At 41.9% G+C, this 24191-nt stretch overlaps 2 protein-coding genes across 4 annotated transcripts in view; one reads left to right on the plus strand and one right to left on the minus strand.

Moving 5' to 3' along the window:
- Nucleotides 1-7976: 7976 nt before the first annotated feature.
- On the plus strand, nucleotides 7977-16630 carry gabrp (gamma-aminobutyric acid type A receptor subunit pi). The gene is made up of 10 exons (XM_088989649.1): nucleotides 7977-8173; nucleotides 12197-12262; nucleotides 12341-12453; nucleotides 12527-12594; nucleotides 12697-12914; nucleotides 13591-13673; nucleotides 13884-14021; nucleotides 14108-14260; nucleotides 15050-15243; nucleotides 15325-16630. The coding sequence occupies exons 2-10, from the start codon at nucleotides 12210-12212 to the stop codon at nucleotides 15655-15657; spliced, it is 1353 nt and encodes a 450-aa protein (XP_088845775.1). The 5' UTR covers nucleotides 7977-8173; nucleotides 12197-12209; the 3' UTR covers nucleotides 15658-16630.
- The window catches only part of afap1l1a (actin filament associated protein 1 like 1a), a 33267-nt gene continuing 25359 nt past the window's right edge, over nucleotides 16284-24191 (minus strand). For all 3 annotated transcript variants that reach the window (XM_088989643.1, XM_088989642.1, XM_088989640.1), the window contains 14 exons: nucleotides 23570-23665; nucleotides 23273-23487; nucleotides 22860-23039; nucleotides 22371-22454; nucleotides 21772-21847; nucleotides 21435-21539; nucleotides 21153-21364; nucleotides 20890-21035; nucleotides 20718-20787; nucleotides 19780-19894; nucleotides 18883-19050; nucleotides 17483-17658; nucleotides 17278-17403; nucleotides 16284-17073 (listed from right to left, as the gene is read on the minus strand). In XM_088989643.1, the coding sequence (XP_088845769.1) occupies nucleotides 17047-17073; nucleotides 17278-17403; nucleotides 17483-17658; nucleotides 18883-19050; nucleotides 19780-19894; nucleotides 20718-20787; nucleotides 20890-21035; nucleotides 21153-21364; nucleotides 21435-21539; nucleotides 21772-21847; nucleotides 22371-22454; nucleotides 22860-23039; nucleotides 23273-23487; nucleotides 23570-23665 (1796 nt within the window). In that variant the 3' untranslated portion in view covers nucleotides 16284-17046. The remainder of the gene's footprint in view (nucleotides 17074-17277; nucleotides 17404-17482; nucleotides 17659-18882; nucleotides 19051-19779; nucleotides 19895-20717; nucleotides 20788-20889; nucleotides 21036-21152; nucleotides 21365-21434; nucleotides 21540-21771; nucleotides 21848-22370; nucleotides 22455-22859; nucleotides 23040-23272; nucleotides 23488-23569; nucleotides 23666-24191) is intronic.

Here is a 24191-nt window from a genome sequence, read left to right on the forward strand (position 1 = left end):
CATTTAAGTCACGTGAGTGTATACCGCTACACCATCAGCAATATTAAAAAATATTATTCAAGGTAATGTGAACCATAGTGTAATTTTAGAAGTAGAAAGCTTTAGTGTTAATCAGCATCCAAGATATAGTTGTCAGCTTCACATTTGGTAACCCCGAGAAAAAAGCAGTCTGCTGGAGGGGATAAATAACTTGGTGTTAGCATTCAACAGGAATATTGATTTTTCATAGTAGAGCAACAAAATGTTCCGAAAATAATGTATACGACTTCATATTCAGCACAAGAATTTTACCCAAAATGTAGGGCAGCTACAGTTGTTCAGACCACCCAAATCCAGTCCTCGGCAAAATTTCTGAAGTTTGATCAAATTGGCAGCCTGTTGCATTTAGAAGTGCCAATGAAGTAACTTGTAGATTTCAAAGCTCTGGTGACTCATGCAGTGTATTGGCAGTAATCTGTTCAAACAATGTACTGTATTGCTCCGCTTTTAGGGAGATGGATTCCTGCAAAACAATGTGCAAATGGAGTTGGGCTATTGCCTCACAAGAAATGTGCATCATGCACACAGCTGATAGCGGAGGTGAGGCACGATCAATTTGTTGAGGTCTCCAGCCATTCATGATGATTGACAACAACACAAGTATGTACTCCAATAATCCAATAATTGTCAATTTAGCTGAAATTCCCAAAGATTGTTACACAGCAGAGTAGTAACTCTCTGATTGAATTATTTTGGTTGTAACGTCACACTCGAGTTTGATGGCCAGACTCAGCGGAAACTTGCATTTCCCACTGGGCTTTTCATCAATTGTTGAGTACATTAACTGGTGCATACAAATTGGTGTCCTAGGTACTGGCGAAAAGCAGGAAAGATAGGATATGTAAATGTGCATATGTGTGGGTGGAGGAGTCTCTGCGTCTATTCTGGAATTTGCTGCAGGAAAAATCCCTCGACGGTTATCACATGTCCAGCAGATCTCTTTTGACTGGTCCTCTCATGCAGACACAGAAAGGGTCAAATTGCTCCCGGGGGACAGTTCAGACAAACCTACTTCACTTTTGCCCAAATATCAAGTACACATGGAGGAAGAAAATCTGAAAACTATGTTATGTATTTTTTCCAGTCGTTGCTGATGAAGCCATATTTAATCAGTGTGAACATTTGTTTTAAATGTCAATTTAACATGTATTTTTCATTTGAAAGAATAATTAGGTTGAGTAGTTAGCATGTCAACTTCACAGTGCAGAGCTCATGTGTTCAATCCACATTCCGGCTACCCTGTGTGGAGCTTGCATCTTCTCCAGGGGCCCGTGTTGCAATCTCTCTTGGTTTCTTCTGTCACAGTCCATGTGGTTCATCGATAATTTGCCAATATTCCCATACTAAGCTTTACATCAACAAATATTTCATACTATGCAGCCTTATAGTTTTACTTGTCATACTTATCCGCAATTGCAATGACTGATAGAATTCTCAAATACCGGGGGAGGGAACTTCAATTATTCATGGTTGTTTCAGGCCTTTACAGAGCGTGCTGATGAGTTCATCAATTCAATCAGGTCGTGTTGGTGTCGGCAAGGATTGAAAACAGACAGGATATGGCTCTGGGGAAACGGGGTTCCCTACCACGCCTCTTATACAATAGAAATGTTATTAAGCTAACACTAGACACGTTTTTCTTCCTCCTGAGGAGCAGAAGCCCTTCAGAGCGCGACATGCTAAAATATATTACCGGTGCCTGCTGTCGTCACTTCCATCCAATGGAATGAATGAGCTGCTCTGGACAATAAGTACTCCTGACATTCGGCTCATTTGAATTTCAAGCAGAGAGACTAAAGGGACGTGACTTATATTGGCTAGAGGCGGGTCGAGAAGAGACGGTGAAACAACGTTGCAGAAAACAGATTCTTGTCGAATATGAGAATTGCAAAATGAGAGCAAAAGTTAATGGGGGTCAACGAGAAGCTAAATCAGTTGCATTGATAAGAAACCGGTGTCACTGATTTGTGTCACGGTTATGGTTGATTAGATGAGCTGACACTGTGCAGGAACCCCGGCGAGTCACTGGGCCGGTTGATGGTTTCACACTTCAGCAGCTTGATAAAAGCTGACTGGAGCAGTGAGAGTCTGGGATGAACACTGCACTCACTTTGATTAGATACGATTGCTGAAACTCCCCCAATAGAGGTGAGTTGAATGTGAACCTGTGGACCATTATTAGCATGAATGGAGAAAAAAAAGGGGGGGGGGGTGCAAACCACTTCTGTATCCATGCTGTGTGTTTTAATGAGGCAGCCAATGGGCCCATTCAAACAATGGACTATTATGACATTTGTCAGCACTCAGGGTGTGAGGCTTACAAACTTTTTTATTAACTCGAGCTCGCAGTTAGTGATCTCTCTCTCCTTCTCTCCCTCTCTCTTTCTCACTCTCTTTTACTCTCTCTCTCTCTCTCCCCTCCCCCCCCCCCCCCCCCTCTCTCTCTAATGCAGCCCACATTACGTTGTTTCTAACACTTCCTCATATGGCAAAAATACTTGTAGAATTTCATCATGTACCATTGCTCTTGCAACTATCCCAATAGACAATACCAACAGAATTACTGATGGAGTGCCCCATCCACTTGCCGCTGAATTTTCACGATCCTGAGTGGTTGGCTCAAAATCAAAGTAGTCCTAAACCTAAGCTTGGGGAAGGGCACAATAGAATTGCAGTAATCAGAAGTAAACTTTTCCTTTGACTGAATCGTAGACTTTGAAGTGCAACAGGAGGTTTGCTTGGCGGTCCACCGTTAGGTGAATACACATAGGGCCCATGTGAACAAGAAGGTGTGTAGACTCCTTAATATTGTACTTTACACAGAGGTCAGAGGAAAACTCAAAGCAGATGTTAGGTGGTTTAACAATAATCTATAATATGTAAATGAATTGGGATTCAGGCTTTACATTTCATTTTGCCTCCTCTTACTGCGGCAGAGTGCTCCACTGTTTGCGTTGTTTCATAAAACATTCAAGAATGGGTGTTCTTGATACGGCATGAATCCTGAATATGCAGGCCTGATTTGAGCCAAGTCTGATCCGTAAACAGATTATTATCCGGTAAAGGGGTTCTCTCGTGAAAACACATTAACTGCAGTGATCCCTTAAACAGTTCTTGTTTTATTACATTGCACCAGCGACATTTTGATTGATCCACATGCCACGGAAGAAAAAGATTAACATCTCTACAAGTCATATTTCCGAAAACAGTGACTTTTGGCAGATCAGTGATTGAGTAAAGCGGCAGTGTCATATGTGATTTGTAGATGCTCCGGTGCTGTTTGTGTAAAATGAAACACGGGGAGGCAGACATGTAGACTATTTCTTTGTCTTGGTCTGAGGCATAAATGTGTCATCCTTTTTGAACCGTTTTGCTGATGGACTTAATTTTGGCTTGCCACTTGTGGTCCCGAGGGCCTGAAATTCCCGAGAACACGAAGGTCTCAACGGTTAACAACGGGCAGTTGAGTAGCAGCTGTTGCCAAGATTGTTTCCTGAAGTCCACATTTATCTCGAGGGTCGTGAGCCTGATCAGTTCAAGGTCGGGTTGCTCACTACGAGCACGAGTCCCTCCATTTCCTCTTGATCTACAGACCCATCATAATTGTTGATGAGGCAGAAGACTGTGGTGGGCCAACTTTACTTCATATGACTTTATATTGGCATTCAATTTTATCTTGTTTTTAATGGTTTTCATGTATTTTATGGAACAGATATGTCACATTACAAGTGTCTTCCAACAGCCAATACTAAATTCCATGTATGGTGAAGCAGAGGGTAAAACCTGTTGAAGACTCAACAAGTTCCTCCTGGGCCTTTGTTGGATATTCTCATTGCTGGCGCTTTTGTGTGCAAGACTGTTGCTATTTCAAAGTGGCCACTGAAGGGGATCGCTACTGAACGACCTATTTGCAAATCCCTGTCTGCTCATTCCGGGAAAGCACCACGATACAAAAATTACCCAGCAGTCATGAATTTTCAATCTTTCTGAAACAATCTAATTTTCTTTTGCTCGCAAGCCTATATTGAATTGTTGTGGTCAATTAGGAGGCACTGAGGAGATACCATTGCTATTTTGTATCTGAAGTATATTTCATGACAGTGACATTTTCCTTGCAACATATTTTATGATTGTTTGTTTGTTTTGATGAAAAGTTTTGTGCATGGGTAGAAGATGTAAATTCCACACAGGAAGGCCATTGCGTAGAATCAATCTCTGCACCTCTGAACTGATGGACCAAATAGTTGCTCACTATGCCAATGTTTGTTCATTGAAAGACAAACAACTGATCACGCAATGATTGTTCAGAAGAAATGAATATGCTACAATACTGCACATGTTACTTCTGGACATGGCAACCATCACTGTCATTTCAGATGTACAGTGTCCATGCCTGTCCTGTGCACTACATCCAATGGCATTTTCATTTGTCACATAATGGCAAAGCACGGGGCCAGTGCGTGGGCAGGAACGTTTCCCCACACTGGTGCTAATGCTAAGATGAAGGCAATCTTATGTGAAATGCAGTGACCTCATCATTGCTTATTCATCCTTGAGTCACACATACATATTCCACTACAAAGAGAGAGAGAGAGAGAGAGAGAGAGAGAGAGAGAGAGAGAGAGAGAGAGAGAGAGAGAGAGAGAGCGAGAGAGAGAGAGAGAAGTAGAGAAGGGATTGAAAGTGTGATTGTTAAATATGAAATAGACCAAAGTATCTTCTTATTTTCTTCTTATATATATATATATATATATATATATATATATATATATATATATATATATATATATATATATATATATATATATATATGATTGGATTGGATTTGCCTTTATTAGTCTCGCAGTGGAGAAATTTACATTACACAGCAGCAAAGTTATGAAAGAAATGAAAGTAGAAAAGCAAAACACAGGAGCTGCTGGAAAGGCAGCCACTCTCGCGGCGCTGTCTTGAAGTCAAAAGAACAAAAAAAAAAACTAAATAACAAATAACATGACAACATGACAACACAAAGACACAGAGAGACATTCATTCTTAAGCACTTTCTGTACCCTCGTTGTTGCATAAAGCAGTTCCAGATGAAAGAGGAGAGGATCAAAGCATCTCTTCACCAGTGGATCATATATATATCTCATCTCATTTTCCGTACCGCTTATTCCTCATTAGGGTCGCGGGGGTTGCTGCAGCCTATCTCAGCTGTCTTCGGGCACAAGGCGGGGGACACCCTGAATTGGTTGTATTGAAGATGATAATTTACAAGAGCCGTTCGGGATTCCCAAACAGGCGCACAATGACCGCAAACATGATAGGCAAGACTTGCACAGGCACCAAAAAGAAAATAGGGTCCACAATGTCCACTTAAAAAAAAACAAAAAACAGTGTAGGCAGAGAATACCCAAGGACTGACAGTAGATGCAAATGTCAGATACAGATACAGAAAGATACTTCAGCGTTGAAGTAAACAGGGAATTCGGGAAGCAGTGCCAACGACTATTCTACTATGCTCCTTTCTCACATTATAAGTATTGTATCTCCCATCAAAAGTAAGTTGAAGTCTATTATCATCTCAGCTCCATTAACCTTGGCAGCACTTTAATTGAGACTGGATGTTTGATTTTGCATGTCTAATTTGAGTTTCCAATTCAAATTAATATTGGTTATGGTACTAGGGAACATTCAACTACTGAATGAAGAAACCAAAAGAGAAGGCATAAATCATATAATGAAAAAGACTTAAGACAACAAGTGATGTATGGGGCAAGGTAACAGTGACAAAGATGTCAATGTGAGAAAATAAAATCCATTGAAATATAGTTAACACACACATACACACACACACACACACACACACACACACACGCACACACACACACACACACACACACACACACACACACACACACACACACACACACACACACACACACACACACACACACACACACACACACACACACACACACAGAGACACACACACACACACACACACATAAACACACACATATTATCTGCCTTGCTGACATCTCTGGTCAGACCATAATTATTCACAACCTCGTAACACAAATACGCTCCCTCCTCCTACCCAAATAAACAGTACTGTATTCAACTGTCAAAATGTCACACATATAGGAGTGCTCCTCTCCTCCAAACATTAGATTTACTCTTCAATTGTTTCTCATTCCATTGTGCTTCAAGTGTGCAGACTCTTTGCAAAATAAAACAGCAGAAAAGGCAAAAGGAAAATATCTGAAAATATGACTCAATGAAACCCTTGACGTCAGTGCCACAATTACTGAGAGGAGGAAAACAAGAAGTTCATATAGTAGATATAGATGCAAACAGTTGGCTCAATCATCCCACTACAAAAAAGTTACAGTATTTTCCGCTGTAGAAGGCACACCTAAAAGCCTGGATTTTCTTCAAAAGGTGACCCTGCGCCTTTTACGCAGGTGCGCTAAATATGTGAAATAATAAGCCAAACCAAGTCTCGCAACAACTGTTAGCTGCCACGACTCAATTTTCCTTAACAGAAGTAGTGTGCAACCCCAGCCTCTACTGTGGTGCCGTATAATGTGTGTTTGTGTGTGTGTGTGTGGGGGGGGGTATATGTATATTTTTTATATAATACAGTAAAGTCACGTTATATTGATATTCTCGGGAGTCGGAAAAAATATCGATATAACCGGACTATCGATATATCCGATCCTGCGGCATGTAAATTATCTCCTTGCGTTCATAGAAATAGTATCGTAATAAGCAGTACTATCGATATAACCGATATCGGTATAACGAGACTTTACTGTATTTGCAAAACCTTTTTCATTCATTGTAGGTGTGCCTTATAGTCCGGTGTGCCTTATATATGAAAACAAATTTAAAATGCACCATTCATCGGGGGAGCACCTTATATTCCGGTGCGTCACACCGGAGAATACGGTCAGTCTGTGACTTTGAATAGTTTGTTGGAGAAGTTATAATGTAATTTATTTCCTTCACCAAAAATGTATTCTGTGTCTACCTACTTGTATATGGCTCAAACAGTGATTTTGCAGGGCCCAAGACAATATGAAACTCACTTATGCTCCGATAAACAAAGTACATCATTAATCTATGATGTTGGAGGACAGTAACACTGGTAACAAAATAGCATTAATATAGTTCCCAGGTGGCCTAAAAAAGCAACTTTACTGCCTACAAATATGACAAACGGTGACTTGAACAATGACTGGCTGCAGAAATATGGACAGAACCCGTCATTAGGTGTTCCATAATACACCTAGCTATGAATCAAAGTCAGTGCCTTGTCTTTCTTCTCTTACCCTTTTATCCTTCTTCCAGAATAACACAGTCATTTTGAAAAATGAGAGTTAGCGACTACTTTCTCCTGGGTCACCATTCTCGATAAGACAAATTGGCCATTATTGATATATGCACTGGTCAGACTGATGCCACTATTTTGAAAAATCTTTTTGAGTAAGGGGTTGATGTTACAAACACCTTAATGAATCCAATTCATGGACAGTGGTAACTATAGTGGGCACCTTATCATGTTAACAGGTTATAGGGTACATGAAATGGTTAATATGACAAAGTCGAAGCATTCACATAGTGAGAATGATGCGAGGAAGCAGATTTAGAGCTGAGACGTGCTTGAGAGGATGAGATGAGATCAGGAGGAGGTGATTGTCATGGTGTCGAGGAACTCCAGGGTGTGATGCAATTAAGTTGAGGGTGTCTGAGGATGAGTGCAAGAGAGCAATCCAAGGGGTTGAAGGACATGCATTTGTACTTTCACTTAATGTTCATTTGGAAGTGGAGGTGAGTGAAGCGGGAGTGAAAGGGATGTGTTGTAAAAGAGCGAGGGGAAGGGAGGAAGGAGGGGGCTAAACAACAGATCTGTTGGGAGATGACGGCAGCTGGGCAGAGATGCAGGGAGATGCACTCAAACAAGCAACATTACCAGCACACCGGGACCAAATGATGGAATGACATTTGGATGGTACCATAACATGAGAGATTAAAAAGTCGACTCTCTTTTCCAGAAAAAAAATTTGGAAGACGAAATAGAGTAAGGAGGGCGAAGAAGTGGACAAAAAAAAACATCCAGAAGATCTTTGGTGCAGTCCACAAATAGGTAAGAAAATAGAGAAATATGTTGATTTTAAAAATTCTATTGAAGAAACTTTTTTTTCCTTTAGTGGTCAAAAAAGAAGCAATTAACGCGGGGTTAGACATGCATGCACATGGGATATTTTATGCATTTGAGCATCTCAAAGGTGAAGGGGAGTATCACAAAGAGCTACATACAGGTAGATAAGCAAGCGGAACAAAAAGAGTACAACAATGTGGCCATGAATTTATAATAGCTGACTGCAGAGAAACAAATTACACCTTATAAGTGTTCACTCTCATAACACCGATTAGCAAGGGAAATTATTGCTACCATAAACATCGTTTGAAATGGCAGGTCTTCGTGAATAATACATCGATGGAACAGCTTTCCCTAAAGTAAGATTGCAACCAAAAAAAAAACAAACTTGGGAATTGCTGGAAAACACACAAAAATTGGGCATATTTATCAGGAAGGTGGGTGTCGATCAGTGACAGGGATTCATTGAGGGGACATTCATATGAAGAAGTAGGTGAATCTTTTATGAGTGGGCAATATAATTAGTTATGAGACTTGCTATGTGAATAAAACATGAGGTAATGGCTCCATTAATCAGCAGGTGACACTTTTCCTGTCCTGTGAAAGTTGAAAACAGGAAAACAAATGAATGATTTCATTCTCATTTTTCTTCACGTATGACGTGCTAATTAATGTACACATACAGGATTAGTCATGCAGCATGAGAGTTCAGTGCTATTCCACGAACCGTTTGAGATTTATAATCGATTTTTCAGGAGACCACAACATGACAATATATACTGTAGATGGATGGATGCATGAAAGGATGGATGGATGGACAAACAAACAAACAAACAAACAAACAAACAAACAAACAAACAAACAAACAAACAAACAAACAAACAAACAAACAAACAAACAAACAAACAAACAAACACAAATAAACTATTTAATAAATAAATAAATAAATAAATAAATAAATCAGAGGTCTGATAAAGGTGTGAAGGCAAAAAACCACAACGCTAACATGAACCCCAAACATCAACCCTTTGGGGAAAAAAACCCGACACCGTAACCTAACATCTAATACTAACCCAGAAGGCTAACACCTAACTGAAACTGTACTCCGCTAATCCTTACCCAAACCACTAAGGCACCATCCCTAACCCTGTTACAAACCCTGAACCCAAGCTCTAACCATAACCCTCACCCTGACCCCTACCCTCCACCCATATACATATCTTAAGTTTCAGAAATCCTAAATCTGGAGATTTTTGTACTTGCGACTATGTGGAGCGTGTTAAAAAAATCTGAGCTTTACAAAAGGCTAAATTATAAGTAAATAAAACAAAAAATGCTTTCATTATTTATTTATACATTCAATTAGTGTAAATACGTATTTTGTTTTTTACATTTTCTTTTGTTTCACACAACAAATGAACTGTCTGTACTGTGTCAATAGTTGCTTTATTAAGTGAGTATTGTGGTTAAAATTGGGTCAAATCGTGAGTTTTAACATGTATGCATTCACCCAAACCCGAACTCTAAACATCTAACCCTAACCCCTGAACCTAAATTAACGCGAAAGCAACGGCACCCCTAAAAATTGTAACCTACCCTTAAAGGACAACTGACACCCCGGACAAGTTGTGTCCATAATTTGTAAAATCACTTGAAATGACTTCTGCTGAGCGTACTTTACAAAGATTCCACCGCATATAGCTATATTTTATATTTTAAAACTCGCGCTGAATATTCAGGAAGTCTTGTTTTTGAGTTGGTGACGATTCCAGAAGTGACGTCACGTCTGGAACACCCCTCACTGAGAAAGCGACACACAATGCATTTTGGGTACTTTGTTTGCTCTGAAAGCATCGTGTTGATCCGTGTTGATGGCGAAATTAGAAGGACAACACATAAATAACGCGATGGTGAATCGATACTAGTTGACACAAATTCCCATCCGAAAAATCAGCCCATTTCCAACGGAGCTTGGGCGCCATCTTGTGCCTTTTCTGGGATGCTACATTGGAGTCCTGACGGCTCGAATTGATCTGGAAGGACTTCTTTAATCGATTGCAAACATTTCAGAACCTCCTCTGAACTATTTGAGTCATATTCATAACTGGATGAGTAACAACAAAGCATCTTCTCCGAATCTGAAGCCATTGTTTTGATTCTTAAGCAAGCACGTCCTGGCGTGACGTGACGAACAAGGGGGCGGGACCTTCTGAAACTCGCCATTTCCGGGGTCGTTTAGAAGGAGTTCTGGGACACTCTAACTCATTTTTATTGGTGTTTTACATTTGACTAAAAATATCAGCCCCCTGAAAAAGGGGGACCGGAGGGTGTGTTCCAACTACAGATGGATCACACTCCTCAGCCTCCCTGGTAAGGTCTATTCAGGGGTTCTAGAGGGGCGGGTCCGTCGGGAAGTCGAGCCTCAGATTGAGGAGGAGCAGTGTGGTTTTCGTCCCGACCGTGGAACAGTGGACCAGCTCTACACCCTTAGCAGGGTCCTCGAGGGGGCGTTCGGTCCCTATACGACCGATGTCAGAGTCTGGTTTGCATCGCCGGTAGTAAGTCGGAATCGTTTCCAGTGAGGGTTGGGCTCCACCAAGGCTGCCCTTTGTCACCGATTCTGTTCATAACCTTTATGGATAGAATTTCTAGGCGCAGCCGAAGCGTTGAAGAGTTCCGTTTTGGTGGCCTCAGTATAGCATCTCTGCTTTTTGCAGATGATGTGGTACTGTTGGGGCCTTCAAGTGGAGCTCTCCAACTCTCTCTGGAGCGTTTCTCAGCCGAATTTGAAGCGGTTGGGATGAGAATTAGCACCTCCAAATCTGAGAAAAGGGTGGAGTGCCCTCTCCGGGAGTACCCTCCGGGTGGGGGGGAGGAGATCTATCCTCAAGTGGAGGAGTTTAAGTATCTGGGAGTCTTGTTCACGAATGAGGGTATGAGGGAGCGAGAAATCGACAGGCGGATCAGTGCCGCGTCTGCTGTGATGCGGACTTTGTACCGATCTGTTGTGGTGAAGAAGGAGCTGAGCCAAAGAGCAAAGCTCTCAATTTACCGGTTGATCTACATCCCACACCCTATCTATGGTCACGAGCTATGGATTGTGACAGAAAGAACGAGATCCCGGATAAAAGCAGCCGAAATGAGCTTTCTCCGTAGAATGTCCTCTAAGGCTCTCCCTTAGAGATAAGATGAGAAGCTCGGTCATCCGAGAGGGGCATAGAGAGGAGCCAGATGAGGTGGCTCAGGCATCTTATTAGGATGCCCCTTGGACGCCTCCCTGGTGAGGTGTTCCGAGCATGTCCCACTGGCAGGAGACCCCGAGGACGATTCTGGACACGCTTGAGAGACTATGTCTCCCAGCTGGCCTGGGAGCGCCTCGGGATCCGCCAGGACAAGCTAGAAGAAGTGGCTGGGGAGAAGGAAGTCTGGGCTTCCCTACTGAAGCTGCTGCCCCCACGACCCGACCCCGGATAAGTGTAAAATGGATGGATGAAAAGAAAAAAAATGGATGGATCAGCCTGCGTGGTTTGGGTATTTTAGATGCTATAAAACATTTTTCTGATGTCAGTTAGGAAACAAAAAAATGGTGTCGGTTGTCCTTTGATCCTACCACAAATCCCAATCCTAATCCCCTGAACCTAAATTCTAACACTAACACGCTAATCACACTAAAACTAAACCTCTAACCGTAACCTCCATAACCCTCATCTCTAACCCTAACCCTAACACTATACCTAACCCCTGAATCTTAGCCTCACCCCAACTCTAAAACCCTATCTTTAAAACTATCTACAAACCCCCTACCCCTAAATACTAACACAACCCTAACCTGAACCGTTAACCTGCATGTTTTTGGTAGAAAAACCCACAAAAAATATTTATAACCACCTTTTAACACACTCAAGGACACTTTACAATCACTATCCACTAACTCTCAACCCTAATCTTCAACCTCCCCCAAAACTCCTGGATGAAAAATGAGTATTTTTCATATTTGTCATTGTTCAGCTGCTGATCCACAATGGTTGTCCAACTGCCGACGCCGCTGAGCATTTGCCTGACCTTCACGCTCGGGTAAGACACCTCAGCTCCGCAATTTGTGACATGGAGAGTGCTGAAAATTGATTTTACATTTCTGTCTGTGGTCTTCAGTGCCTGCATGTTTTCCGGCCATCACTGGGGGGAATGGAACAACTCTCAGCTCCTGCCAACCATTCAGAAGCTGATGAAAGGATACAACCGCTACCTAAGACCCAATTTCAATGGTAGAATCATGTTCGATCTGTTAGTCTTCTTTGTTCATTGATTGAAAAAAAACTTCTTGTGTCTCTCTGACAGAGGGTCCTGTGGAAATTGGTATGAGTCTTGACATTGCAAGCATCGATGCCATCTCTGAAATCAACATGGTACAATACTCATGCATGTATTTTTTCGTAGGATGTGTCTTTTGTGTGAATGAGGCAATGACAAAAAATGCTGATTTAATACACCAAGGTGTCTCTTCCCAGGACTATACTGCAACTATCTTCCTACGCCAGCGGTGGCGTGATTCCAGACTTGTGTTCCCAGGGAACGAGAGTGTTAGTGTGGATGGACGCCTAGTGTCTCTTCTTTGGATCCCCGACACCTTTATTCCTGACTCAAAGCGCTCATTCTTACATGATGTGACGGTGGAAAACCGCCTCATACGCATCTTCAGCAATGGAACCGTTCTCTATGCACTACGGTACAATGCTCCAATTTGATTCACACAAAACGCAGAGGTCATATGCACAAAAAGAGCTATTGTACATTTACTGATGGGTATGCAGGGATGAATAAGCAAAATATGTCATTTTAGGGTGCTCAGGACAAGCTCTGATGTTTTAGTTGGTCATGAAACTGCAGCACTATCGAAACCAAAAGTGACAGAATGCTTTTAGGTGTCCCTTATCGTGCAAAAAAACATGGTACTCAAAATACCTGATAAATGTTAGCATTTTCCATGAAAAATTGAGGGTCACTTATAATAAAATAACAATTTTAAAATGTATTTATTTAATTTTATTTATGAATTAATCCAGGACACAATCCGAGTAGAATATAAACACGTCCCTGTAGAAATGAATTCTTTTGACTGACTACTTTGTGTTTTTTAACGCAGCCAAAGTTAATAACTTAATCAAGCTGTCAATATTTAAGAATAAAAAGCAAAGGACAGATCCTCAGGTTACATTCGTGTTCCATACACTGTAAGTTTAAACGGTCGTCGATCACTAGTCTACATTACACCGTGAACCCTAAACATGGACCAAAACAATATTTAAAATGACATATCCTGCACACAAATTCAGATATTCTCACAGACACTGTCGCTGACAAAGAAAAAAAAACACACCGATCGGAAAATGTTGTCTCAACAGCATCACAGCTACCATCGCCTGCAACATGGACCTGACCAAATATCCCATGGACAGACAGGTGTGCACCCTGCAGCTAGAAAGCTGTGAGTAACTGCAACTCCAACTCACTCACATCCACCATCCTCTCCTCCTGTGTTGATGGCCACTCTCATCATCATCTTCCTCAATATCATCATAATCTTTCCAAACATCATTTTAGTGAGTATAACAGACTAGAAAAGGGTTGTGCTTGGCTCAGGAAAGACTCAGGAAACTCAGGAAAGAGAATAATGTTTTGGTGCGTGTCTATTCAGGGGGCTACAACCTGCAGGATGTTGTCTTTTACTGGACCAGAGGGAATGATTCAGTCAGGGGTCTGGACACACTGCGGCTGGCTCAGTATAGCGTGGAGAGTTACTACACATCTGTGTCGGAGGCTGTGTACGAGACCGGTGGGTCTACTACATGCAATACAATTAAATTATTATACATTTTTAAAGGGTTAACTGTGTGTGTGCATGTGTGTCTTCATTCACAGGAAAATATCCCAAGCTAGTGCTGCATTTTGCACTGCGCAGAAATGTGTTATTCTTTATCTTGGAAACATATGTTCCCTCTACTCTTTTGGTGGTTCTCTCCTGGGTCTCATTTTGGATCAGCCAGTCCTCTGTACCAGCCAGGACCTGTATTGGTGAGTAATAGATGTAGGGATGGAAATTGAAAAGCAGTTATTTTCGACAACTGTTTGTTTACATGCACGAAGGTTTTGTTCATTGATCTCTTTGATGGTTCAAATGAATGATTATGTCACACACAGCAAATGTATTTTGTTGCAGAATTTTTCTCTAACATGGTGGGCCTGGAAAATGGATGGATGGATGGATGGGTGTTAAGATTGTAGTACACTATCAAAATATCTACAGTCCAATACAACTCTCAATGGGTTAATATAGATTTTTGATGTGTCAGATTTTGTGTTGTATTTTTGTTGCTAAACTAATTTCACATCTTTTTCCAAAAGGCTGTACTGCCACGGTCTTCAGATATCTAGGCTATAATAGTTCAAAACGATATTGGACGTGATTGACAAAAACTGAGGAGTGAAATCATATTCATCAAATTATCAGATTTGGTTCTGTAAATAACTGAGTAACAGATTGTAATTTTCAGAAAAATCAGTCGGGGCAAAAAAATATGTTTGATTGAAGTGTCTGATAACAGCCAGGTATAATTCTTACATGACAATACATGGCTAACACTTTATAGGCAATACTTAGCGTACAGGCAACCAGATAGCAGTTCACTCTTATGGACAAAAGACAATTGAGCCAAACGACTGTAATCTGATGAATAGAAAGGGTGGTCAGAACTAGGACAGCTGCTATGTGCAAGTAATCAACCAAACTAAACTCACCGTCTAAGTTCCAACTCCTCTGTGAGCTGAATATAAGAGTTGCACTGACAGGAAGTTTGTTCACAGGTGTTACTACGGTCCTGACAATGACGACTCTGATGATGGGCGCTCGCACCTCCCTACCGAATGCCAACTGCTTTATTAAAGCCATCGATGTCTACCTCGGCATTTGCTTCACCTTCATTTTCGGGGCTCTGTTGGAGTACGCGTGTGCTCACTTCTACACCATGCAACACCAAACCATAGAGGATTTGCATAGGGTAGGACAAACACAAACCTTAGTATAAATATATTGTGGTGATACTCACATTTGACAGCGACAATCATTTTATTTGTTTTAGAATCTTGCGAGAGAGTTCAACGAGTGCAGTGGAAATGGTTCAATTCCCATGGTCAGCTCCACCCAACCGAAGAATTCGGTTAACGTGAGGTCCCATGGTGAGGAACCCCCTGAACAGTCAAACAGCAGTGACATGATGGCCACCAGTGAAGCAGAGGCGGACAAACCAGGCCAAGGCTGCGGCCTGTCGTCGGTGAAGGATGCTTCGAGGAGGGTGGCGTCCATCTTCATTGTGGAAAATCCACACAACATCGATCGCCATGCCCGTACCGTTTTCCCCACGGCATTCTTTTTCGTCAATATTCTCTACTGGCTTTATTATCTCTTTCTCTGAGAGCTTCTTGCAAGATGCCACTGGGTTCGTTTCACCACCCCACAGCTGCTTTGTAATCCCGATGGAGACACCGGGCCAGTCGCTTGGATCTTGAAGTCATCCTACACGCTTTTGGTTGAGAAGTGAGATGTAAAAAAATAAAATAATAATCTCTCTTTATTCATTTTTGAGCGGCTGTCACTACTAGAAACAATGTCTACATGGTATCACATGATTCTACCAAGTCTGGAATTTGTCCACTGAGTGACAAAGCAAATAATTGAACTCGCACAAAAAAACAATAAAAATGTAATAATAAATATAGAACATGTCCATTTCAGCCGCATCACACTGTGTTCCATCTGACTGCCTTTTCTTTGGTGTTTTTAATACACTGTTTATAGCACACATCATGTTCTGTCATCATTTTCACAGCATGTAAAATAAGAATAATAAAACAATGATCAAACTGTTGTGCTGTTTTGTTCAGGATAATTGATGCCATTTTTAATTTCAAATGCAGAACAAATTCTGATTTGTGTGAACGTAATAAAAAAAAGTTTTTATTCCGCTATATTAATGGGTATAAGCAGACATGAATATAAAACAGGACAACACCACATAAAGAAAGGAAAATTGCATATATCTTTGAAATGGATCCATTTAATGACTTGAAGGGTCTGTAGACAACCAGGTGAGAGAATCGTAAAGTGCAAAAGTCAACCACAGGAATTGCAGATAAAAGTACAGGGTAAGACTTCCCCACATTGACATGTGTGAGTTACATTTTTGCATTTGATTGGTTGGTGAATGACTCCCCTAATCAATGGTAGTGACCACCTGCGCCGCAGGATACTTTTTAAAATGGTAGAATCAAGCTCCTGGGAGCCTTATGAAAACCGACATGAAATACACACAACGCTCAAGAGAAAGAAAACAGTAGTCATAAAAAAAAAAAAAAAAAACGTAGTTCAAAGGCACGTTGTGAATTTAACGACTTTCCATCATCTTATCACGACTTTCCATTATCTTATCGCGACACATCACGTTTGTCTTTTCTCATCCAAAATCATAGCCATGCGAGCCAACATCATGTTAGATTTGCATGCATTAACACCGCAGTATACTTTGCAACATTCCAATACAGTCCATTTCTCATTTGTGCTGACCAATTTGAGTTTCTGCATTGTTTAGGGCAAAACATCAGAATGGATCGCAGTAACCTCCTTTGGGGTGCTGAAGTACAAAAGCTCCACCTTGTGGCCAATTTCTTTCATAACAATATTGAAACGTTGGACGTTTGTGCTTCTGAATGCTGGTGAGAAGTTATCCTCAGCAGGATGGCTGTTTACGACGTTTCCGTCCTGGAATCAGTTTCAGTCAATGCAAGGACGTCTGAACATGCTGCCTTTAAGTTATTTTCTTTGATTCCCATTCCTGCAAACAGAGAAGAGGACAACAACAACATTAAATCAATAAATGACTCAATAGCAAAAAAAATATTATTCAGAACAATAAAAATGCTTCAATGCACAATGGCATTAATTGAATCATTAAAAAAACACAATACAACTCTTCGATTGCTTGCAATCATCACATCAAGCAGGCAAGAGGCATACAGAAAGTGAGCTAAAGAATTACCTTTGCTTTCTGCATGACAGTTCCTGAAGACGAAGCATACACAGAGGGAGGTCTTTTGCGCATCTCCGAGGCACAGTTTACTGGTAAGCTATCACTGTAAATATTGTAAGTCTTCTTTTTGGTCCCCTGGGGAAAAGCAATGCATTTTATCATTGTATGTGAAGGCCAGAGCGAGTAAAGATCAACAATCCTCCGTTTCAAATACCTTGAGAGGGGCGACAGTTTCTACAGGTGCACCCAGAGCTCCACCTGCCAGGCTTTTCTTCAGGTTTTCTTTAACTTGGGACAGTCGCAGTTCCAGGTCCACTCGTGCTGCTTCTTTCGCGCGACAAGCCTCTTCCAGGTGGGACACACGCTGGGTCAAGAGGAGACATCTCTTCTCTGCACACACACACACACACACACACACACACACACACACACACACACACACACACACACACACACACACACACACACACACACACACACACACACACACACACACACACACACACACACACACACACACACACACACACACACACAGACACACTTTTTGTTACTTCGACAGGTGTGTTTGTGTATTAGGTGGCAGTATGCACAAATTAGACAACAACTAAGTCCCGAACGAAGAGATCATAAAGTAGCATGGAATGAATACTGGAGACATTTTCACAAAGAAATACTTCTGAGGTTAAGTTTTACATTTCTGTTTTTGGAAGAGGAAGTAGGGTGACATCGGAGATTGTGTACAATGCAGGTCCACATTCTATGTCAGGGGTTGGAGGTAATGCACCAAAAATTGTTTGCCAAATTACCAATAGGCAAAAGAAGAAGAATCAACGTTGATATTCGCGCTTTTGCCATATTAGCAATACATTGAGGTCAACGTCAACCTTTGCATTGTTTTCCGGGATTTTACAAAATGGTGTTACCCTTGAATCGTTTGCTACATTGCGAATGGTGTCCATATTTGGACACATCATCAGGATTAAGGATTATATATTATACATGAGGAAATTAACTCATTCACTGCCAGATGCCAGACGTGCAAAAATGTGTCCACTGCCAGGGTTTTTGTCATTTTCACTCAAATACCAGGAGTTTTAGGATTACATAAACATTCAATGCGTAAAAAACCTTAGAATCTATTCTTTCATCAGAAACAAAACTTTATTCCTAAAGTATATGGGTCTGGACTAATATGAGGTATCAGGGCGGCTGTACGGAAGGCAAATGCTGCCCACTCGTGGAAAGGGAAAAACATTGCCAGAGGTCTGACCAGCGCTTTATTTGCACCCCTCGCGAGGAAAACCAAAACCTGAACAAATTTGGCAATGCTGCTCCAAGTCATATTTTCAATTCGCGAATGGCAGTGAATGAGTTAATAAAGCGTTTATGAATACTATGTTATTGATATTTTATTTATCCCCACAGACAAATTCTGTTCCCAATCAGGCCTAAATAATCTGGGTTTATGGAGGTCAGACAGAGCAGACCAATTCGACATGCAAGCTTTTGCAAGATTTCTCGTGAAAGGTTCAAGCAAAGGTGAGGAGCTGTGAGGATATGATGAACAAAAAGAATTCATTTTTTTCTTTTGATCTTTTTTTTTCTTCTTACCAGAAGCCATTTGCAGCTGTTCCTTAAGCTCTCGCTTCTCCTGTCGGAGGTTTGAGAGGGTCTTACGAATGGCATCTTTCTCTTTTTCCAGCTCTTCCTTTTCTTTCACGTAGCGCTTCGCATCCTCGTCTGCTCGGGTTTTCCCGTACCTCCCGTACTGGTTGGAATCTGCGGAGGGGTCAAATAGGACATTTATTTATCTTTTCACGCTAATTAATAATGAATACATTAAAAAAAAAAAAACATCCCATCAGATTTCCTATTGAACCTCAATGAAGGGATGATGACATAATGACACACACACACACACACCGGTGCAGAGGTAAAGGTCACGAGGCAAGAGAGCAAATCTAATGTGGCTAATAAATCTCATGTGACATCCTGAAGCTGTCATCCTGAAGCTGCGTGCTCACTCCTTTGAAGCGTCACAACATTGGAGCACAAGCCTGAGAGAGAAAGAAAGGACAACGCCAGGATCATGTTGCAAAACCCAGAATGCTCATCTCCTCTTTGCGTGGGAGAGCGGCCAAGAGACACAATGGCGCGCATGGGAGCGGCAAGCTGGAGAGCGAGTGAGACATAACAGGGGGAACTTTGAACTAAATAGATGCTGCTGACATTCTATTTTACAACAAACGGAGAGAGAAAGAGAGCCATCTTGAGGTTAGGCAAGATTAAGATGTAGTATCAGGAAAACATCTGGAAGTCCAGCAAGAGTTATCCAATGGACGAAGGGGGGCACATTTTGTGTATGTTTCCATGAGGACAGACGAAAAATAATTTTTGAAAAGTTTTGCGTTAAGATGTAAATTGTCAAAAGGATGCCGTTTAACACCGCCTTCCAAAACTATTTACTTGATGTTAGTCCATTGGGAAATCCAAACCGAAAACACTTACTTGAACCTGTTCGCTTGAGGGAAGTTAGCGGTTTGGTTTTGTCAGAATCACTGCTGGACAAACTGGAGCGCCGCTTCCCTTGGTTTCCACACTGCTTCCGGCAGTTCTCCATTGACTGGGGGTTTAAGAACAAAGAGAGGGGAAGGATGTAAACATAAAGTTCAAATACTCAGCCACTCATAGTGTTGAGATTTATTGACCTCTGATAAACGGAGGTGTGTGCATGTGTGGTTGGAGGTGGTAAGGAGTGTGTGTTTAAATGCTTGTCGGTGGACTGATATGAGATGTTTACAGGCTGTCAAACCAGCGTGACCCCTAATTGCCTTCTTGTCACCATGACGATGGCTCTTCTTCCACACTCTCACACATATTTACTGCATTTTCCAGTGTATAATGCGCACCGGAGTAAAAGGCGCACCTTCAATGAATGAAAAACGTTCATAGAGGCTGGGGTTACGCACTACTTCCTATACAGGGGGAAATAAAGTAGGGGGCTGCTGACAGTAGTTGTGAGACCTGTTGTAGCTCAATATTACTTCACATATAAGGCGCAGGGTCATCTTTGGAAGAAAATGAAGGTTTTTGTGTGTGCCTGGAAAATACGGTACACATTCACGTAAACAACATATAAACTGATCCTTGGAAGGTCAAAGCAGCCTCAAAACTTTAGAACCGAGAGGCAGATGCGCTACCCACAAGCACCGTGTCGCCAATCATTCATTACAACCATAAATAACTCAATCATGAAACATTCCATAGTGTCAAGCGAATCTATATTAGTACCTATATTTGAATAAAATCATTGAAATGAATAAAAATAATGATGATATCAAAATTGAGCGGCACCGTGTATGCCGTATCTACATTACATGATTCCATTTATGATATGTATTTATACAGAAAAAAATGCACTCAATCTCTGTGCTTGCGATTCCAACCTGCAAATTCTCATTTGGGACTTCGTCATATGTTCTGGAGTCTGTGTTAATTACGGATGACGTGACCCACCTGCATAAGAATCAGAGAGTTGGACAGAAATTCAGTTTGGTTTCAAGGGGTGATGGGATGATGAGAAGCCCCCATTCTTAATTTTCAAACTGTGTCACTCACAGGAAGGAGTGGCGAGCGGCATTGCGGATATTAGCAATGGTCTCCACGTCAACGCAATCATAATGCAGGGACTCTGGATCTGTTGTCGAGCCAGTTTCTGCCAGGAGAACCCCGAGCCATCTGCCAAGGTCCTCAGAGTTGGCTGCCTGGGAGGATATTCTGAATTAAGAGGGAGCTCACTTCTTTGGAACGGATTGCGCTTCGGTAAGGGCGAGAGAAAAACAAAACAAGAAGTAACCATCAGCTAAATAAACACTTCTGACCTCCAGAGCAGCCACAGTGGTGCTTGCTCGTAAGATTCTGAAGGCGATGGGATGCTTGGGTCCCAGGCCTGGCACCAATTCACAGCCATGCAGCGGGAGTGATGGCAAGGAGGTCTGATGATCGCCTCTGTCGTGATAGAAATGCAGGAAGCCCCTGCACACACAGCACCAGTGCTCCTGCCACTCTTGGTTGACGAGCACTGACAGATAACCTGAACGCACAAAAACAACGACATGAACTCAGAGTTAACCTCAAGAGAAAAAAAGAAGGGGGCCACTGACCTTGTCGAGGGTCGTTGTAGGGTGTTCGAGGAGTCTTCTTCTTTGAGAAGCTGATGATGCGCGTGATTTTTCGACCTGCGGCAAAGGCGCCGCGCTTCACTTTACCTAACAAATGGAAATGCTTTAAAAAATATCTCTGTGGAAGGTTAAAGTTAACCCCGATTTGGACAAAAATGTTTTGGACTCTTACAGTCATTAGTTTAGTTGTTTGTCAGAGTACGGTCATACCATCTAGGAAAGAAATCGATTCCATCCATTTTCTATATAGCATATCCTGTTCAGGCTCGTGGCTATTTGCACATACACGGACCTACATTCATGTGTTATTCTCACTCACCACTTTCTCGGAGGTTCTCCCCCATTGACACGCCAACGCTGTCTGAATCGGAATTGTTCCTCTCTGTAGATAACCTCTGAGGAAGAGCACACATGCATACAAACAAATGGATTGCAAATTTCCCCATTGTGGGACGAATAAAGGTTTTCTGATTCTGATTTAGAGACAGGGACGCTTTTCTATTCAATGACCCAAATCCATTTCTTTAGAGTTTTCAAATGCAATCTTGGGTTTCTGTGTTGCGCGACCAACAACTTATTTGCCCATTCCACTAGTTTTTTTCTTCTCAAAGTCTACCTCAGGAATTTGTTTCGCTTATGTGCAGTGTCTACCATAGTCAGTCAACTTTGAGTGCACACTGCACAGCCCGACAATGACTCACCCGCAGCATTATTATTGACGTATAAACAAACCGTCAGCTAACACACCTTGCCTCTGCCCGACACCGGTAGTGGTGTTTGCTCTCTTTTGACAAACAATTGATTAAGAAAATTGATGTTGACACCTCAATTGCTGCCTACTGCTGAGTTTTTCCTTACCGCAGCTGCCAAAAGAATTTTAATTTGCGGGTACAAGCATGCTATCGCCTTTTGACTCACCTTGTCGACTTCGGTTTTCCTCAGAACGACAGGCGACGGTGAAACCTCTGGCCCGGTGAATTGATCCTTCACCTCTCTGACCACCTGTGGGTAATCATTTATTCATGTCAAACAATCTCTGTCGATGTCGTACTCGACTGTTTCATATTGAGCTATACTAAAAAGACGTTTCAAAAATAAAAATGACCACATAAACTTCACTTTTTTTTTTTTTTTTTTTTTGTTTTTTTGTTCTTTTGACTTCAAGACGGCGCCGCGAGAGTGGCTGCCTTTCCAGCAGCTCATGTATTTCGTTTTTCTACTTTCATTCCTTTCATCACTTTGCTGCTGTGAAATGTAAATTTCTCCACTGTGTGACTAATAAAGGCATATCCAATCCAATCCAATCCAATCCAATAAACACCGAAATGGCTTTGCGTTTAAATGACACGTTCCCAGATTGACCATGTGAACCAAATCTAGCAAAGTTTTAAATCGTGTTGCAGTTACCCCGAGCCATCTCTCTGCCTGCTCTTGGCTCTGCACAGCCAGCACCAGTGCATCTCCGTTGGGTAAGGTGAAGCGGAGTTCATGGTGCTTCCGTTTGCTGTCTTTTGGGGCGTAAACCACCGTGCACTGGGGTAGTAGCAGGTCCACGTAGGGGCATGTGTCCTTGGAACTCTTATAACACTGCCCAGTGACAAAACAGGCAATAGTAAACCACATTATTTGTTGTTGTGAGATCGAACAGGGGATGTTATCAATTTAACAATATCTCTATTTTCATATAAAGGCTCTGTGAATTGGTTTATCTGTCGAACATTCCAAACTACAACCACAATAATAATAGCATATGATTCCAGTTCAACATGGATCACAAAATATTGTGCTCATCGTCACAATATTTTCTGGCATTTCCTCACTTGTAGTCGATTCTCCCGTATAACCGTGAGCTGTTTGGTCCACTGGCCGAAGCGTTTCTTGCGTAGGAGGAAGGCACAGATGCGACAATCTCGAGTCGGGGGCATGGAGCTCTCATCTGAGGGCCACTGATGAGTAAGTCGCACACCAGGGTTCCTCTCTTCCTCGTCTTCTTCGTATGACTCATAGGAGCTGCTCAGAGCGTCAGAATCATTATCTAAAACAGCAGAGGGAGGGATGTCAAAATTCTTATCCTTGAATTACATTTACGTGCCGGTATTCGTGTAGGATTAACTCACAAGAGTTTTTACGATGGGAGTTGATGCGATCGGTTGGGTAGTTGCTGTCCGCATCTTCATATCCATCCTCTATGGAGTTGGGAGGGCTTGGTCTGACTGCAAAAACAAATGAGTAAGTATGCAGTTGTACCTTAGCTTATGAATGCTTTAGCTCAAAAACTTTTCGATTTACGAACGTTAAATGCGCGAGCATATAATGTTGGCAGGTGAACTAGTTTTCGACGGACGAACCAAACCCCATGGAGCGCCATGGTGGCTGGCAGACCAGCTTTCGGCAGAAGAACACCAAACCACACGGTCGAACAGCGCCACGGTGGCTGGCGGACTAGTTTTCTTTGAGTGCGGAAGTAGTTTGTCATCAAGTGGAGTACTTTTGCTATTATGGGGCCGAAAAAGACGCCACCACAGGCTAGTGTTAAGCTGAAGAGGACACAAAAGAAAAACTTCTCTTGATTTAGAATAATTAAAAGCAGCTAGCAGGGGACAGTGTGAGTGAGGGTATTATCGCCAAGAAAGCACGGCAACTTCACTTGGATATCATCAAGAAGCAACCTGAAAGTTCATCATCCATTGGCAACTACCATCACAAAGGTAAATAGAACAACTTTATGATACAGTACAG

Source organism: Hippocampus bargibanti, linkage group LG02 (genome assembly GCF_051943395.1).
Source record: "Hippocampus bargibanti isolate YZ-2025 linkage group LG02, ASM5194339v1, whole genome shotgun sequence".
Taxonomy (NCBI): domain Eukaryota; kingdom Metazoa; phylum Chordata; class Actinopteri; order Syngnathiformes; family Syngnathidae; genus Hippocampus; species Hippocampus bargibanti.

Bases quoted from the DNA above. Each gene is read 5' to 3' on its own strand.
- gabrp (XM_088989649.1), top strand. From the start codon at position 12,210: ATGGTTGTCCAACTGCCGACGCCGCTGAGCATTTGCCTGACCTTCACG. The intron at 13,674-13,883 runs GTGAGTAACTGC...GTGTCTATTCAG, and splicing joins CACCCTGCAGCTAGAAAGCT to GGGGCTACAACCTGCAGGAT. The intron at 15,244-15,324 runs GTAGGACAAACA...TATTTGTTTTAG, and splicing joins CCATAGAGGATTTGCATAGG to AATCTTGCGAGAGAGTTCAA.